The sequence below is a fragment of the Pogona vitticeps genome, chromosome 4 (genome assembly GCF_051106095.1).
Source record: "Pogona vitticeps strain Pit_001003342236 chromosome 4, PviZW2.1, whole genome shotgun sequence".
NCBI lineage: Eukaryota > Metazoa > Chordata > Lepidosauria > Squamata > Agamidae > Pogona > Pogona vitticeps.
In genome coordinates, this window is record NC_135786.1 from 127,619,559 (window position 1) to 127,639,330 (window position 19,772).

General features: G+C 42.4%; 1 protein-coding gene across 5 annotated transcripts; it reads right to left on the reverse strand.

Moving 5' to 3' along the window:
• Positions 1 to 1,688: 1,688 nt before the first annotated feature.
• Positions 1,689 to 14,191, reverse strand: BANF2 (BANF family member 2). Of its 5 annotated transcripts, none has more exons than XM_078392468.1 (4): positions 14,023 to 14,191; positions 5,889 to 5,931; positions 3,718 to 3,846; positions 1,689 to 2,063 (listed from the first exon to the last, which is right to left on the reverse strand). In XM_078392468.1, the coding sequence occupies exons 1-4, from the start codon at positions 14,061 to 14,063 to the stop codon at positions 1,917 to 1,919; spliced, it is 360 nt and encodes a 119-aa protein (XP_078248594.1). In that variant the 5' UTR covers positions 14,064 to 14,191; the 3' UTR covers positions 1,689 to 1,916. The 5 variants fall into 5 exon arrangements, with proteins under 5 accessions (XP_078248594.1, XP_020670230.2, XP_078248595.1 ...); XM_020814571.3 differs by having other exon boundaries at positions 5,865 to 5,931; positions 14,023 to 14,187; XM_078392469.1 differs by having other exon boundaries at positions 13,993 to 14,126.
• Between the last annotated feature and the right edge of the window lie 5,581 nt (positions 14,192 to 19,772).

Here is a 19,772-nt window from a genome sequence, read left to right on the forward strand (position 1 = left end):
ATAACACAGCTCCAGCAAAATAGGATCACTTACAGTCTAACATGTTTGTTTGACTCTCAGATCTTTCTTAAAACATGCCATTCTTTAAGGTATCACAAGAATCTTTGTGGGTTTTGCTGCATTAGACTACAGATTAAAACGGTTACCCTTCTCAAAACATGCTTAAAGGTACCTTGGGATCAAGAGCCACCCTCAAGATGAGACTGTGATGGCCCTGGGTGATTCCTTGACTGCCTTTAGTGAAAATGGTGCTCAGTGTTCACTGATGACTCAACTACCACCATACGCCTCTTGTGTTGCCTTAAGGGTAACCGTAAAACCCACTGTCACAGGCATATCATGATGGCACAATTTCCCCAGAGTGCCTTTGAGTGTGTTTGGCTGTGCCAGGAATACGAGGGCACTCTCATCTGAGTTGTGGACTGTAACCCATGTCTGCTGATGCATGATGACCCCAGCAACTCCAAGACCTGGAAAAGGCCTGGGCCAGGTTGGTGAAGGAAGATTATAAATACTCCATGGCTCTGCTTAGCTGCTGGTAGAAGGTCAGGAAGTCAGCCTTCCATTATAGCAATAGCACAAGCATACAATGGTCCCTGTTTTCCCCAAAGGACTCAGTATTTAAAGCAGTCCAGCATTTTCATCAAGGACCACCACTTGTTTTCCTTGTGCTGTTCATATCTGATTGAACCTCACCCTGCAATACATTAGTATTTTCATTTTTTTAACAAGCATTTCTAGTTCTATGCATTCTAATAGTCAAGAAAAGGCAGCATGGATTTTAGAGTGAGCAGCCAACTGGACTGCTTTTGTTTCCTCTCACGTCTCGTCTTCGTTCTTCCCAGGCAAGATCAGAGTAAAATAATTTACTTGCTGGATTTCATGCCTGTCAGGCTGTCCACTGTCACCAAGCTGTTGCATTATTAGATTCTGCATGTCCTGGGTTTACATGTGGGGAGTGAGATGCAGTTTGCTGAAGAGTGTGTTGCGTTGGCGTCACTCTCCCCTCTGCTTTTGCCCTTGGAACTTGACTATGCTTTGCCCCTTGGCCCTTCACAGGCTATGGCTGGATTGCTTCATTCCAGAAATAGCTTAACAACCCTTTGTACCAGTGTATTGGGAAACAACACATTTTCCTAGGGACGGTCCAGAGCACTAGTTATCTTAAATCAAGAAAAGACCCAATGTCACTGACTGTATGGATCAATAACACTGTTAAACTAGGAATCTACGTTTGCTGGGATTCTATCATTCACTGCTATTCTTTCCAAACAGATGGACTATACAAACAGGGCTTGGTCTGAGGATAAACGATGCATAGCACAGTACCACCTTGGTCAAACAAAGCAGATACAGGCAATGCCTTGAAGGGAAAAGAGGCTATGTGGGAAAGCTCACAGGTTCTACTTAGGTTAAAAAAAAAGAAAAAGGATATGGAATAATGTTTTGTCACTTTCTAATTTCTAAGCTTCTGTCTCATTTAATTTGGCCCTTTTGATGAAGACCAGTTTTTGTTTCCCTCATATAAGTAGGTTCCCATTAAACTGATTCCCTCCATGCCAGAGTCTCTTTAAAGGGATTTCTGTTCATGCTATCTTGGCCTTCCATATAGAGGTGTTTATCACAGGTGACCAGTGACGATAAACATTTATTACTATATTGTATGTTTTGTATCTGTTCTGTGGCACTTTCTTTTTTCCTCCCTTCTAATATTTAAGTGTTTATTTTAAATTTAGAAACCTCTGATATATTTTATGATCAGCAGTGTATAAATAATTTTAAATAGACTATTTAGTAGCAAGGGGGATAAACACTGATAGTAACAACAATGAGAATCTGTTGCAGGAAACTGTTTATTTTGCGCTAGGAGTGGAGAAAAGAACTGATGGTTCTCGGTCTTTTAAGTGAAGTGCTCCCTATAAGAATGCATAGCACCACTCCAGCAGACATAAAGCACACTGCTCAGCCTGACGGCTGCTGGCTCCATAGGACAACTTCAGCCAGTTCTGAAATGCAGCACATTGTTTCTTCAAGAGGAGGAACTGGCCCAAGAGGATGTATGCCTGGAAAAGGGGAAGGTGGACTCAAGATTATTTCCCCAGAAACAGGAAAAGTGGACCTAGAGTGCTGTTTTTGCCTTTTGGAATTCTAAATTGCCTGGTTACCTAACTATTTTTTTTTAAATTAAACATCTGGAAGATACGTGAATTTATAGTTTGGATTCAGATGCTGAACTATGATCCCTAAATTCAAACATTCATGCTCCAGCATTGAAATTAGCTGCTACGATGACCATGCTGTGGTTCTTCTGTCCACTTATTCAATAGCATGTTTTCTCCCCGGTTAAAATGATGAGATCAGTACAGTATACAGTATATGCCTTGGAGCTGAATGTCATTTCTTGGGTACTGTCAAATATGGACTCAGTTGCAAAATCATTGAAGCATTAAACAGTTTTATGCTGCATCTGATCATTTGTCTGTTTAGCTCAATATTTTTGTATTCCAACAAAGGCGGCATCTTCCTTTATTAGAGAGGAGGGGGCTGTCTTTTCCGATTCCTGAGATATATTTAGTGAGAGATTGAACCTATGACCTTTGAATGTATGGGAGGCACTATGGCTCAGTGCTAATCACTAATTGAATTTAGGGTGCACTAAGCAATCAAATTACCCCAGCCTGGATTGGTCTAGATTGTATCAAACAGTCAGTCTGAGGTGTGGTATGTCGTTTGGGGTCATACATTTGCAAATATCAACCACATCACACCTCAAGTGACTCTGTTTAACACAATCTAGACAGATCTTGTTTCCTGTTAAAGGGAAAGAAACCACAATAGCAACAACAAAAATCTCCTTCCTCTTTTCTCCTCTGCACTTTGCCCAAGCCATTCAATGATCTTGAGAAAGTGGAAGTTTTCCTTCCATTTGCCTGTGGAAGAGGATGTTTTCCATTTTTTTAAATTATTGCTAACTGACACAGTACATCAGCAATATTTAGAAAGGGCTTTTTAAAGGCTACTTCAAAGCTTCACTGATGTATTAGCAAGAATTAAAAAGAAATGGGAAACTTGCAGTTTCCTTCCCATCTGTAGGCGAGCAACCAGGTAGCTTCCTATTTTGTTAAGCAGCTTCAGCAAAGGGACAGCTAGACATCCGCTTTGGTTCAATCCCAGTGATTATAGCTGCTGGTATTGGACCAAAATAGAATTACTCTACTGCACCAAGAAATACTAATCCCTGACAAGGACCCCAAAAGGTGCAGGTAGGCATCAATCAGGGTGGGCTGGTTCACAATGGCCTATATGTCATGTTACTGGAAAAAGGAGTGAACTAGTCTAACCCCAACCCAGACCAAACAGTGGGATAAATGCCTATCTAATCATACCGTAAGTCTCTATGTCCTCCCGCCAGCTTCACAGTCCCAGCAAGGGAAGTGTGCAGGACGGGGTAACTAACATACAAGTAGGGAGAGAATTCCTTTAATTGCTCAAGTGTTCATCCAGGATGGCAAGAGAGACAATGGATGGCAGCAAACAGCCACAAATCATCACCACCGTGCTCTCTGGGTTGATACCATTGGGCTGAGCTGCTCCTTGTTACAGGGGGGCTTCTATTGCCTTCCCCCAAATCAGCAGCCGACCCTGCAGTGTAACCAAACAGTACAGTACTGTGTATTGGGCAAAATAGAGTTAGGGCCTTGGTGCAATAAAAATTACCTTGTCAAACCCATTTGCGGCTAGTTTTGCTCCCAGCTCCTCATTAATACCACTCACTGCTGTAATGGGTTTGTCTCCCATAGGTTCATGCACAAATTCCTCAAACTTCTTGGATCTGATAGCCATTTCCTAGAGCAGTAGGAGAGAAGAACAAGGAAGAAGAATGATGCTACACTGATATGCACATATACAGTACATACAAATATTAATAGAATTAACAAAACAACAATTGAAATATTATGGAAGAATTCTCTGTGTGTGCAACCTATACCCAATGGTAATTCCCAACCAGAGTAAACACACTATTGTTGTCTAATTGGGATTAACCATTGGACTTGACAATTTTTAGGGTATCATCTGAAGACACACAGAGAACAGCTGTGCTTCCCCCTGTCATTAGGAAGATGAGAGAGAAAGGCTGCTGGAGAGGAATGCTTGATTTTTATGTAAGTGGCTATAAAGCAGGGGTGGACAATCCCAGCAGGCCCAAGTGCTGACAATGCTCCCTAGTATGTATATTTTTTATAATGATGCTATGGTTATACAGTATACCATAAAAGCTGCTGCAGTGGTTCTTGTGAAATTAAAAATCAGGTTAACTTTATTTTAAGGTGAGAACGTCCCCTTGTACTCTCTGTTGAGCAAACAAAATGTTAAGAAAGCATTTTGGGGTTATGGGGATTCCAGGAGTGCTGGGGCCTCTCAAAACATGGCAATATTGCCCCATAGCCTAAAAGATGCAAGGGGACTTTTTGAACAAAAACTAAAATAAAAGAGGGGCTTGGAAGGGGGTGTAGGACTTTTTGGGAGCTGCACAAAGGGTGGGAGGTTATCCTATCATGCACATAGATTGAGAATACAGACAAGAAAATACAATATTGGTGGGAAAGGACAGGTGGGGAGTGATAGGAAGGAGGAAGACCTAACGCGAGGCAGATTGTCTCAACAAAGGAAGCCACAACTGTTAGTTTGCAAGGGCTGAGCAGAATGCATTGGAAAATACAAAACTGCTAGGAAGGAATGACAATAGGAACAACTTAAAATTAGATGCTGCTGGTTTGCAATATCTTAGCATAGCTGTTAATGATATTACATTTTGGAGGTCATTAATTCATATAGTCACCACTCATTAGAAGTAACTTAATGGCACATATTTAAAGTATTTAAAATTATCAAGTAATTATAGAGTGACAAGATGGGTAGAATGGTTGAGATTATGAAAAAAATATAGGCACCAATGCTTTGTGGACGTTGAGTAAGACCATCCCAAGCCACAAAGCAAAAAATAATAATTCTTCATGGCCTCTGTGAATGCACACATGTGGGTTACAATCTGCACTGGTGCAGGGCTTGCCAGAATATTCCAGAGCTTTTTCTGCAAAAGTAGCAATATCAACGGTTGCCCCATTGCACATGCTCCGCCCGCCTCAGCCCCAGGTCCATTTTTACCGCTTAGGTGAAGGAGCTTCTCGGTTTTGAGCTTTGTTTTTAGTCTTTAAAATTGGTCTTTTCGACACAGATTTTGTGTTTTTTGTCTCTCTGGTTGCCCCTCAATTGGTTTACTGGCGAACGGACTGTGGTTTGACTCTCTGGTATTTGATTCGGACTGGTTTAGTTTTTCTCACTTTCTAACGGACTGCTCTTGCTGTGTACTCTGGATACGGACTGGCTTGACTATTCTTTTGCCTCATTCTTGGCTCATTAGACCGCTCGGTATTATTCTAACTTCTTTGACTAGATCCAGACTGATTTACGACCACGACTCCCGGTTTCTTCCTGTAGTTTTGTGAGTTGTTTTAAATTTCTGGCTCCCTGATTTATGTTCCCATCTGGTCCATTTAGAAGGTGCATTTCGTGTACCCGAAAGCTCCCCTTTTCCGACAGCCACGAACGCTGCCTCTTTTGTTTGGGCAAAGGACACCAGCCCCAATCCTGTAGACATTGTCGAAATCTTATGAAACCTGCCCTTAAAGCTAGGGAGCAAAGGCTTAAATTGTTCCTCTGGGACAAGACCCTTTCAGCTTCCAAGCCTTCTGCTATGGAGACCACCTTGACCGCTTCCACTACCCCCACCCAGATACTTCTTTACCCTCACCACCTATGGTAAAGACCAGAGCGGCAGAGAAAACACTAAAGAAATCTCTCACCTCATCTTCAAAAAAGTCTATTAACTCGTCTTCAGAGGCTCCTGCGAAGGCGGCATCTCTGGGCTCTCTGAAAACAAAAAAAGACCTCAGTTAAGGAAAAGAAAGACAGGGCAACATCCGAGAAAGATCGACCCTGAGATTCCCCCCCTGCCTTGGTGTCATTGCCTTCCCTTGCTTTGCAAGACTTTTCACAGGACCTAGAGTCTCCATTGGATGGCGCCATATCGCTTTCATCCCAACAACCGCCCACATTACCATCAAGGCCAAACTGCTCTCCTAGCCCTCGCCAGCTAGAGAATGTAATTCCATCTAGCCCGGCGTCTGCCCATTCAAGCCCTGTATCTACCGGGTGGGCTACCATTGTTGATTTGTCACCGTTGGCTTCTTCGGCGTCGATGTCTCCACCCCAAAAAAAGATGGGTTAAAGAGAGGCATATCTCTCCATGTCGACATCATTCACATAGAGAGATTGTAGTGATTCCCACCTCTGCTCGACCCCGTAAATCTTCCTATGAGGACCCAATGTACATCGACAGACAATGCTCTCGCTGTCAACGTCGAGATTATGAGGTCGACGAGGATTACTATTCTGAGCTGGACAAGCGCAGGAGACGGAAGAAGATATGCTATGTTTATGCGTCCACGTCGTCTTCCTCCTCTCCATCCCCCCCCCCCGGCGCTGACGTCAAAGCCACAACGTCGACAGGGTTACCTTGAAACACTTAAAATATCGAAGTGCAGCTAAAGCAACCGCTTCTAAGCCTCCTCCCCGCAGTGATGGCAGTAAGGCTACTTCTAACTCACAGGAAGATCCAGAGCCTGTCCAGCAGCACCAACCTAGGCATGCAGGCTCTAAGCATAAGACACAACAGGCTGCACAGCAGCTTCCCACTTCTGACCAGAATGAGCCCTTTTCGTCTGGGCAGTCAGATCAAGAGCAGGAGATTCTTTTCTGACTCCTCAGTTGAAACCCAAGTTGATGGCAGAACCCCTGAGTCTGTTGCTGCCGACCTTCACGCATCCTCTCCATCAGAGGATTTCTCTTCATATACCCAGATGGTCTCTCGGATGGCCAAGGCTTTAAAACTGGACATTGAACAACCACCACCACCTAAGGAGGATTTGGTCTTCGGAGACATTGACCAAGAACGTTCCCCTCCTCTCAGTATTGCCTTCATTCCTGCCCTCATGGAATTGGTTAAAGAGTCTTGGGCAGTTCCATCCACCTCAGCTCAAGTTACTAGATGGATTGAAAATCATTATCATACTCATGGTGATGATACCACATTTCTATTCAAGCATCCAGCGCCCAATTCCATCATACTGCAATCTAACTTATCTAAGACAGGGGGCAGAGTTAAGGTGACCCCAACTAATAGAGAAGGGATGTACCCCAACTAATAAGTTGGATGTATTATGGCGCAAGATGTACTCCTTTGCTGCATTTCTGCTATGAGTAGCCAATTATCATGTGGTCATGGGTGCCTACCAGAGGCAGCTGTGGGCTAGAGTCCTCCCTGCTCTTGAAGTAGCGCTGGATGAGATGAAGGCCGATCTCCTTAACATGTATGCAGAAGCCACCGCGGTTGCTAAACACCAGAGACTGGCATCCAGGCACTCGGCTGATGTGGCATCTAAATCTATGATTGCCGCCATCTCCTTAAGACGTCATGCCTGGTTAAGATCTTCGGGCATCACGGAAGACGCCAAATCCCATATAGAGAACCTTCTGTTCGATGCTACAGGCCTCTTTAATCAAAAGACGGACAATTCCATGGAAGACCTTCACAAGAAGACGGCCAAATCATATACCATCTATCAACAGCCTAAATACCAAAAGCAATAATGCCGTAAACCATATGCTCAGCAGCAAAACCAGCAGACATCTTCCCAGTCTTACTGTACTTACAAACCACAGGGCCAATTTATGCCGGCTCAAGCATAATCAACCTCAGCTACCTTCAGACCTCAAGCATCATCTCAGAGGCGCCAGTCTTATCGCCCATCTACAAAAAAAAAATCAAAGCACTGTCTTTGACTTGGGCACTATGCCTCTTCCCAATACAGATCTTCCTACCCAGTTGATACGCTTTCTTCAAAGTTGGTTAAAGATTACACAAGGCTGTTGGGTGTTAAACATTGTTCGTTTCAGTTATCGGCTAGAATTTTTTCGAGCTTCCTCTCCTAGGAGATATAAAGTTTACTTCCTTCAACCCAGTTCTAAGAGAAGAGATCCTGTCCTTATTGAGAAAACAAGCCATTCAACGAGTGCAGCCACTAGACATCAGGAACGGCTTTTATTCCCATTACTTTGCCGTCCCAAAGAAAGACGGAGGTCTCAGACCAATCTTGGATCTCAAAGACTTGAATTCCTACCTTCGAACCTGTCTTTTTCTCATGGTAATGTTGGACTCCATCATTCACCTGTTGGTTTGTGGTGATAGACTTAAAAGATGCATATTTCCATATTTCCATTCACCAACAACATCAAAAATACCTCTGGTTTTTCTTCTTAGATACGGCTTATTACTATTGCACCCTTCCTTTTGGGCTGTCCACCGCTCCCCGCACGTTCACAAAGTGTATGGCCCCAGTAGCAGCTTACCTGCGCCTCAACAACGTCATGATTTTTCCTTACATCAACAATTGGCTAATTGTCACTGCCTCCTGTCAAAAAGCTATTCGAGATACCGAGCTGGTTCTTCAAACCTTGCAATGTCTAGGTCTCGAGGTGAACTTTGAAAAATCCCATCTAGTCTCCTCTTGGATAGTCAACTACATAGGAGCGCGCTTGGACTCCGTTTGGGCCTGCATTTTTCTGCTGCTGGAGTGGATTCAAAAGATATACCATGCGGTCCGCTCTTTCCGTCCCTTCTCCAAGATCATGGCTCATCACTCCCAACACCTTCTAGGTCTCATGGCCTCAACAACGGTGGCTCTTCCTCATGCAAGACTAAAGATGAGGTCGTGACAGGCGTGGTACCTGTCCCAATTCGACCCTATGGTAGACAGCCCAAGAAAGCACCTTTGTGTCACCCCACAACTAGCAGAGCAGGTGCAGTGGTGGACGCTTCCCCATCTTCCCATGGGTCGCCCCTTTTGCCCACTGCACCTTTCAGTTCAAGTCACCACGGATGCCAGCCCCACGGGGTGGGGAGCTCACTGCGGCACTCACCAAGTACACGCTCTTTGGTCCAAGCGAGAAAGTGTACTTCATATAGACCATCTGGAGATACTAGCTGTAATAAAAGCATTTCGTGCGTTCCTACCTCTCATATGTGGTCGTGGGGTCCAAGTGGTGACCGACAACTTCACAACCATGTATTACATCAACAAGCAGGCAGGCACCCACTCCATGTCGCTCCTCTATCTGACAGTCCACCTCTGGGAGTGGTGTTACAACACTCATGTGTTCCCTGTGGCCATCCATGTGTCCACATCAGAGAATGAAGTGGCAGACAAACTGAGCCGTATGAGAGGTCAGATGCACAAATGGGAACTAGATGCGTCCACTTTCAGGATGATCTGTGCACGCTGGGGTCACCCCGAAGTGGATATGTGCCTTGTCTGAACGAAATGTGCAGTGTTTTGCTCTCACGCAGGCAGAGACCCATCATTGCTGGGGGATGCATTCATGGTCGAGTGGCCAGCGGGACTTCTCTGTTTCTTCCAGTACCATTGGTTCAAAGAACCCTTCTGGAAATTCGAGAGACGACGTCATTCTTGTAGCACCATGGTGGCCTCGGCAAACGTGGTTTACCACTCTCAAAGCAATGGCATCGAACTTTATGAAGCTGTCACTCCTTCCTCATCTTCTTACCCAGAATGCCGGCAGCATCCATCATCCAGACCTGGAGTCACTCCATCTAACTGCCTGGAGAATTCCCCCTTAATTTCTGAAGTCCTCGACAAAGCCAGGAAGCCATCCACAAAGCTTCTCTATGCCTATAAGTGGAACAGTTTTCAGAAATTTGCCCAGTGTAAGGGTTTTTAGCCTGTACTGGTTTCGTTAGACACCCTTCTTCACTACTTGTGGTATCTGTTTGACTTTGGATTGTCTTTATCCACCTTAAAGGTGTATATCTCGGCGATTGTCTCATAGCAACCCAGTGATTCCAACTCTGCCCGTTTGTTCTCCCATCCTACAGTTAAATCCTTTATGAAGAGCTTGCACAACATGTTAGGCCACCGGTACCTCAATTGTCTTTACAGCTGGTTCTCCATGCTCTCACACATCATCCTTTCAAGCCCATTGCTACGTCGGACATCAAACTCCTGTCGTTTAAGACATTGTTTTTGGTGGCCATAACCTCTGCTAGAAGGGCTAGCGAACTTGCCGCCCTGAAAGTGGATCCTCCTTATCTGCAGTTCTACAAGGATAAAGTGGTTCTTGACCCTGATTTCACTTTCTTACCTAAAGTTGTCTCCAGTTTTCATCTTAATCAGCCATTAACATTACCTACTTTGTTTCCAGACCTGTCTTCAGATGTAGAAAAGTCTCTCCACTCCTTAGACGTGCGACGTGCCTTGGCACACTATACCCACAGAACTAAGGACTTTCGTGCTTCTCCCAAGTTGTTCCTTTGTTTCTTCGGTCCACGCAAAGGTTCACCAGCTTCCTCTTCTACCATTAAGCTAGCTTATGAGCTATTTTATTTATTTATTTATTTATTTATTTATTTATTGGACTTATATACCGCCCCATAGCGCTACAAGCACTCTCCGGGTGGTTTACAATTTTTAATTATACAGGCTACACATTGCCCCCCCAGCAAGCTGGGTACTCATTTTACCGAGTAAAATCTGGCAAAGATCCTCCGGAAAACCTGACAGCCCATTCCACCAGGGCCGTGGCGACGTCCACTGCATTGCTGCGAGGAGTGGATGTTCTGAACATTTGCAAGGCAGCTACTTGGTCCAACACCTCTATGTTTGTGTCACACTATAGGCTAGACCTCAGAGCCAAAAAGGAAGCACTATTTGGGAGAGCAGTTTTGACCTCGATGCCGGAGTGATGGCCCGCCTTCGGGTAAGTGGAGCTTGCTATTCACCCACATGTGTGCATTCACAGAGGCCACGAAGAAGAAAGGAAGGTTACTTACCTGTAACTATGGTTCTTCAAGTGGACCTCTGTGAATTCACACATACCCGCCCAGCCTCCCCACTATCCATCACTTATTTTACCTTACAGAGCCTTGGCTTTGCTAGTGGCGGACAAATTGGAACTGGGGCTGAGGTGGGCAGAGCATGTGCAATTGGGCAACTGTTAATATTGTTACTTTTGCAGAAAAAGCTCTGGAATATTCCGGGAAGCCCTGCACCAGCACAGATTGTAACCCACATGTGTAAATTCACAGAGGTCCACTTAAAGAACCATGGTTACAGGTAAGTAACCTTTCTTTTCACAGCTTAAATGAGTGAGATTCTGAATATTTGTTCTATGTCCTTTTAAAGTTATATACTTAATGTTTCCAGGCAGGCACAGAATCCCCTTGCAATTTCTGTTTGGCCACAAAACAGTTACAAAATTCTATTGAGCCTTGATTGACATGTTGAAAAATTCAAGTTGCCCCAGACCTGGAGCTGATTTCCCCTTTGAAAGCTTGTCAGAAGCCTGGTCTCAGAAATAATTAGAAAATATTTACTGAAAGCATTCATGCCTGGGACAAACACAACTGCTCCATTCTTTTGTGATGCAGAAATACTTGGAATATGCCTTACAAAACCATATGCTAATTCCCTGGAGATACATGGCAAAATGTCCCTTTTTCTGGAGGACTGTCACTCCATTACTTACTTACTGTTTTTTCTTTTAAATACTGTCTTTTTAATTATGCTAGCTACCTTGGGCCCTTTTCAAAGAGAAAAGAGGGGTAAAAATATTTTAAATAAATAAAATAAATAAGTAAATAATTTCTGTAAAGCACATCTGCTTTTCCCCGCTCTTTAAAGAAAATCTGTGACCTTTAATTATCCTAAGTTCTCCAAATATCTCCCTTCCCACCCACAAATCAGAAACAGTGTATCTACTTTGCAAAGCTCTTGCTGGGAAGCTTGTTCCACACATGCTCATTGTGGCAAGAAATATCTGTTTCTCCCTTTAGAAAGGCCTTTTTTGAGGACCAATATTTCAGCCTCTACAGCCTGGATTCTTAAAAAAATTACAAAAGCAGGTGGGGACAACTATTCTGTTTGAAAATAAGCAAGATTGGTCTTTTTAATTTATATGAGCTTTTTAAAATCTGGAAACATTTAGTGTTGCCTATCTCTAGATGAGAGTGAACAATTTCACTTATAAATAAACATAGCTGAAAAACCATTTGCTCAAACCTCCCCAAATCTGGCACAGTGGAGAAGCAGACTGCTACAAGTGTGTCAAATTTGGTGCTGATCTGAAGACGGGTTTTTTTTGGGCTGCCCCCCATTTTTAGAATTTCCTTGATTTTTTAGAATGTTGACATGTTTTGCCAGCACAAGATCATGGCTGCACTCTTGTGCATGTTGTTACAATACAGTCCCTGTATGCACTAAAATAGCGAAGAAATTTAGGATTGGAGAAGTGCCCCTTATGTCTATGGACACTCATGTTTATAATTATGATATAAAGTATAATGAGTAACCCCAGTAGTGTAATATTGTCTTACAGAAGGTGAGCATATTTAAGGCATGGCCATGAAGAGTGGCCCATAAACACATTTTCTATAAATTTATATATATTTTTAACAGTGCTTAATACTCAGAGACATTAAAACTTTCATAATATAGAAACCCACAGGATGCTTAGGCTGCAATCTTAAATCCATTTACTGTACCTGGAAGTAGTCCCCACTGAATTCTATATGAATTCCTTCTTAGTAGACATGTGTAGGATTGTATTTTTAGAAAAACTATTATCTAGGGAAGCCACATCCCTAGCTTTCAGACTCTGTTGACGTGAACTGTTGATGTGAACAGTGAACTGACGTGAATAATATTTTATTCTTTTTTCTTCAGTTCTTGATAAATTGCAGTTATATAATCCAGTTTCCTTGTAACTGTTTGCAACTATAACAACGTGTAAATAAAATATGTATTTATTATAATTGCTTCTTTCACTGTTAACTGCCTAAAGCTCAAACATCTAAATTAAGTATTTATTTATAAAAAAAGCTTTTGTACCATTTTAAACAAAAGGTTTCAGGCATGCTTACAAAAAGAATGACTGAAATGCGCAATTAAAATAGCATCAGGAAAAAGCGTATAATTTCACAAAAGAGTCACTAAAATCAATTATGCAATGTTTTGGCCTTGCTCCCCATCACTGCCAAGGAAACGAATGAAACATTCAGCTGTAAAAAAAAAATGAGATTAATAACAACAGTAAGGTTCATCAAATTTCCTTGAGAGAGGATTTACCATTGGATTGGTGTAATAGATTAGTTGTGCTCATTTTGCTAGGTGTTTTCGAGGGCTAAGAATTCAGAGCCATTCCAAATAAGATGGTCAAAATAGTCAAGTTTCCTGGAACATCTCAGCATAAAGGTGCAAAATTCAGATTTTGCTAAATATCTACAATCTCTCTCTCTGTGTGTCTGTAATTTTACTTAGAGAGAAAGTAACATGGCCATTGGAAAGAATTCCCTTTCCTTAGAAGAAATGGAAGCAATGTGTTGATACAGGCAGTAATATGGCAGACTACTATTCTCATTTAATTTATTTTTAATATGGAAGGAGGTTACAGTTGAAGAGGCAGCATCGAATTATCTTCAGGTACAGACTTCCTATCAAGAAACAGATTTCTGAAGGTAAGCTTCAGACCGTATCCATAACAATTTGGTTAGCAGGGTTTTTTTGGTGGTAGAAGAGAGAAAACTACTGTAATCTAAGGATATGCAGATTGCTTTTCTCTATAGTTTCTGGTGCATTTGATAATTTTACAACTTGACACCATGCTTACAACTAGAGATCTTACTTAGGACTTTAACCAACAGTTTATAACTAGAGGCCTACCTGCGGCCTGTGTCTGACAAAAGCCTAGAACATGGTAGGCAACCACATAAGGAGAGAACTTAAATCCAGACAACAAAACAAATTGTTTAAGCTGAACAAAGACGTTGGTAAATGATAATAAAGACACTTAATTAATTACTATTTTAGAGTTGGAAATTTCTCTCCTCGCCTTTCTGGGGTGTTGACAAACATCATGACGATCTCGGGCATCCTGGGATTTGATCATATCCAGCTTTGCCAGGAAGAACCCAAGCAAAAGACATCCGATGTAGAGGCCAGGAAGAAATGAAAGCTTTACAAGCAGACAGTGTTTTCTTGTATCTTACGTTGTCAAACTTGAGGTGAGATTCTGCTAAAACAACATGTGTACAGTAGGAAGCTGGAAGAAAAAAAAAATAAAGATGCAATTGTCTTTCTTACTACACTGTTTGTTGAAACAGATTTTGGATCTCCCTGAGGACTATATCTTTGGGACTGAAAGAGCACCTTGTTTCCCTGGCCTACAACCCATAAATCCAGGACTTCCAAGAGCCTTAGCAGTGAAACTACTGTGCCTCCCAGTTACAGAGGAGGTGTTCAAAAAGATAAGGGAGGAAGGTAAATTGTGATAGGAATCCAATGGGTGTAAAATCATGCTATTTCCATACTGCACTAGGGAAGTAGAGCCCATATATATATATTTGCCAGTTGCTTCTTTGCCTAGTTTTGACTGGTTAGGTGGCCTTAGTACAGTGGTATCTTGCAAGACGAATGCCTCAGGCAACGAAAAACTCGCAAGATGAAAGTGTCTTGAGAATTTTTAGATGCCCCACAAGGTGAAGATATTTTCATCTTGCAAGGTACGTTTTCCCATAGGAATGCACTGAATTTTAATTAATGTGTTGCTGCTTTCAGAGGTCCCCTGATTGCTGCTTTCAGAGGTCCCCCGGCAGTCCTCTGATGGTGCTGGGCAAGCCTCTGAAGACTTTCCCAGCACCATTTTTTAATTTCCTGCCTTTCCCCCTGCCTTTTTCCGTTTGGAGGCTTGCCTCCGATGGTGCTCAGCAAGCCTCTGAATGGAAAAAGACAGGGGAAAGGGTGGGAAATTCAAAAACGGTGTTGGGGAAGTCTTCAGAGGCTTCCGAAGCCGGCGATTGAGGTTGCGGGGGACCCCCGCCAGTCCTCCAATGGTGCTGGGCAAGCCTCCAAAGGCTTCCCTTGCACCATCAGAGGACTGGTGGGGTCCTCCACAACCCCGATCGCAGGCTTCAGAAGCCTCTGAGGACTTCCCCAGCACCATCGGAGGATTGCTGGGGGACCTCTGAAAGTGGCGATCGTGGTTGTGGGGGACCCCCGCCAGTCCTCCGATGGTGCTTCCCCAGCTCCCTACCTGGTGACTTTTCCAGACTTTTTTGGCCCATAGGAATGCATTAATTAAATTTCAGTGCATTCCTATGGGAAAATCCGCCTCGCAAGATGAAAATTTCACAAGACGACAGAACTCGCAGAATGAATTATTTTCGGCTTGCGAGGCACCACTGTAGCTATAGTTACTTGCTATTTATTATTAGCCATAGTACTCTTGTTGCTTTGAATTGGAGCTGTTTATTTGCTTATGTTCAATTAATAACTGCTGGGGAAGGACATATAGAATGAGTATGTTTCCTCTCTCCCTTCCTTCTTTTCTCCCTTCTCTCCATATTTACCCCTCATCTATTTCGTTGTCAACCACAGCATTATTCAAATCCTCCATTTTGTTCAACTCCTGATCTCCAACATTTATGTTTATCTCTTTACCTTTTTACTTCTTTCCATTGATATGGAATTCTTGAACAATATTGAAAAGTTTTAGGAGGAACTGTGAATAACCCACAGTCATTTTTTAAATCTCCTGCTTGGGAGTTATCTATTTTGTGAAGCAAGTTCTGGATGTCTCTTTGTTATGAGCAAACCTCTGTTGGAAATTTTTCTAGAGGTATGAAGTCACAATCAAAACAGCCCGGCTCCTGATATTCACTCTTTGGACCTCCCTAGGTATTACCATTTTAACATCGGGGACTGTGAAGAATGGGTGGGACAAACAGCTGTTTTTAGGGAAGATGTTCTGATAGGTATCGAGGTTCTAAATTGTTAAGGATTTTATAGGTGATGACCCTAATCTTGAATTGGGCTCAGAAACTAACAGGAGGCCGATGGAGACATGCCAAGACTGGAGATACAGTAACAGCTTGTGTTCCAGTTGGTATGCAGTGATGAATCCAAACAGTGTCATATTGACTAATAGGGTGTTCCACTTATACAGACATAAATACCCAATAGGAAACCATAATAGTAAGGCAATACTTTAATAAGGGATAAAATGACAGAGGAGGGGAAGCCAAGGCACTTCACTGCTTGTTTGAGATAAAGAGATAGGTAATGCTTGTACTACAGTGGCAGTCAGAAGTAAGATATTATAGAAAGAATGTTTGCTCACCTGTTCCTTTCTTGTTCATCTCATTGTGGATTCTGATTTGGTTAGATTAAGGGCAGCCATCATCCACATATGTCTGCAGTCCTGTCTGAAGGTAACTGGGGATAGTGGCTGTGTGTGTAACCTCAAGTGTGCAGCAGTAACAATTGTGTTTGCAGTGAGGTGCCAATGACAAAACAATGCAGATTGGACTTATACTTTAACTTAATTATTTCTAGGGTGTTCATAAATTTTCATTTTACTTTCAATATGAAATTTACAACAGGAAACCTCCTGTGAATAAGTTCAGACTCATAACATCCACGTGAACCTGGAATGGACAAGCTCAGAGTGTCTGGAACTAATTTTTGGTCCATAGGATCCACCATGGGTTGCACCATCCATAAAAAGCAAACCTGGTCATGTCTGAAAGTTAACTTTTATTCCCATTAAAACACTTTTTTGTCAGTAAAACAAACTGCGAAGTGTGTCTTATTTTAAAGGAGAATCACAATTCCCGGAGTGTCTGGGTAAGGTAGCTCTTCTACTTTTCTTAAATCAAAATGTGCAGGGAGGACATGTGACTTTCAGATCACATATTGGACATCTGAGTGTAAATAATCATGTCAAGAAGGTTAGAAATGAAGTTATGAAATGTGGAATTCCAAAGCGATTAGTGGATGTATGATACATATACATAGGATAATGGACTGGATATAAACAATTGGATTTGGTCCGCATGACAAAAGATGTCACATTATGTGTCAAGGTTAATACTCAACTCAACATTACTGTCTTAGCTGAGAGAAATGAACACCACCAACAAAGAGGAATTTGGAAAACCAACAAACTTATCCATTAACACCAGGTGATTTAAGACTGGGGAAAACAAGAGGATGGTGGAAGTGACCTCCACTGGCATCTGATGAATATGTTCCCTCAGTGTTTAGATAGCAGATCTACCAGCCTGAAACCCTACAAGGAAGCCTAAACACTTAAAGACGAGAAGTGTGATCTAGCTCCCATCTATTGTTGACCCAGTTCTTGGTAATGGAAAGGTCTCTGAGCTATGTCTGGTAATGATTTACTGAATAATAAACACAAGCTAATTAGGAGTTTATTAGTTGGTCAGATGATCTATCCCAAAATAAGAAGTTCCTATCTGAGTGTGAGGAGAGTTTGACCCCTCTAAAAGGCCTTGTGTTATTTAAATTAAATGAGGGAGACTAGAGAAAGGGATATTGAACTAAAACCCAAGTTTGGTTTTTATATTAGAGCAACAGGCAAACTTCTTGTTGAAGATAATTTAACTGGGAAAGAGCATAAAACCCATAGCAGAAGAGAGTTAAATCCTGTATATAACAAGCCTGATTAGGAAAAAAGCAAAGGATAAAACGAAGGTTCTTGTTCATATTAAAATTGTTAAAAATTTTAAAATTCAGGTAACACTAAAAGCTCTTATAGAATGATTTTTAAATGTTTATTCAAGCATTTGGAAGGAAAAGGTATGAAATAAAATGTATGTCCTTCGAGATTTAACAACAGAGAATCCAGTTTTGTATGAAAAGGCATACTTTGTATTTTGAGTCATGGTACCTGTTTCCAACAGATCATAACTGAAGATGGAGATGTCACTCAGAATCCCTGGCTGATTGAACGACTGCAATGTTTCAGTGTTTCTTTTGCCCCAGTGGCCCACAGGGAGGATGTCAAATTAGAATAAAGCCAATTTGACTACCTATATCTAATGTCCAAAAATATCCACACTTTCCCTATTATCACTGGTAACTTTAATGGGAAGACAGGATCAGGTTACAGTGGTGCCCCGCATAGCGATGATGATCCGTTCCGGATAAATCGTCGCTATCCGGAAACGTCGCTATACGGAACGAAAAACCCCATAGGAACGCATTAAATCCTATGCGGAAATCCTCCATCCGGCCGCCATTTTCGCAGCCTTGGTATGCAAGGAATCAGCATGAAAACGCTGCAGGCGGCCATTTTGTTGACCCGGCGGCCATTTTGGAACTGCCGATCAGCTGTTTTAAAACATCGCAATGCAAAGATCAGTAAGTGAAACGCTTACTGATCATCCCAATGCGATGTTTTCCCTATTTAAACATCGCAATGCGATCGCTTTTGCGATCGCAAAATCCGCATCGCTATGTGGATTCGTCGTTAAACAGGGCGCTCGTTATGCGAAGCACCACTGTAGTTGGACCTTTCCATTCCCAGGATCATCAGAAATGGACATAGACAGCCGAAAGTTACTTTCTTTTAATCTTGAGATTTGTCTCAAAATATGATTTACACATTATGAATGGGTTGGGTGTTAAAAATGATCAAGGAGAATCCAGTGCTTGAGAGCCCACATAACTACTTCAACCAGGACTAATGTTAGCAGGAAAATTCAGTCTCTCTGCCATACTTATTGTATGGACAATGAACATTAACTTTCTCACTCTTATTCGCAAAGGCTTTCACGGCCGGGATCTAATGGTTGTTGTGTCCTCTGAAGATGCCGGCCACAGAGACTGGCAAAACATTAGCAAGAACAACCTTCAGAATATGGCCAAAGAGCCCGAAAAACCCACAACAACCATTAGATCCCGGCCGTGAAAGCCTTCGCGAATACATTGAACGCCTCTATGGGGAGGAAACAGTCAGACAGACCCAGAAACTGGAAACACTCAGAAGCAAAATAGCACACCTATTATGTTCCTTAACATTTCTACTATGCTGCAGAGAAACAAAAACCATACCAGCCTTCCTCAGGACAAAAAGGACCATCATTTCCTCACAGGCCAGCTGCATCTACGACCGCCTGGAACATGCCCTCCTATGGGAAAGAATCCACACAACCCGCAAAAAACTGGACTCCACAGACAAAGAACTACAAGGCCTACACATCACTATCAGCCAAAAAATGAGAAGTCAAGATTGGGACAAGATTGATACCCTCTCTTACAAAAAGACGGAAAAAGAAATGATAAACCACACAGCCAGACAAATGCCAAACAAGCCAACAGAAACCCACACTAGACATCACACGCATCAGAGAGCACAGAATGCTGTCCTCTGAAGATGCCGTCCACAGAGACTGGCGAAACATTAGGAAGAACAACCTTCAGAACACGGCCAAAGAGCCCGAAAAACCCACAACCACCATTTCTCACTCGTACTATGTGCTAAAAATATAAAAAGCGTTTACATCACAAAAAGAAAAAAAGAGGAAGAAAACAGTAGCAGGTGCTAATAGCTGCATCTATTACATAACTGAAACGTTCTGGGACATAGTGTCAGGAGTCCTAAGTAAAAGTAGTGAGATCCCAAAAAATGTTTGTGCAGGGTGAACAAGAGATACAGTAGGGCTGAGAACGAAGAATCGAGTTCATCACTGTCAACAGGAGTATTTTCATTTAGCCCATTTCTTTTGCCAGTAGCACAATATTACATTTGAATTGTAACTTCTGAAGATAATGAACCTT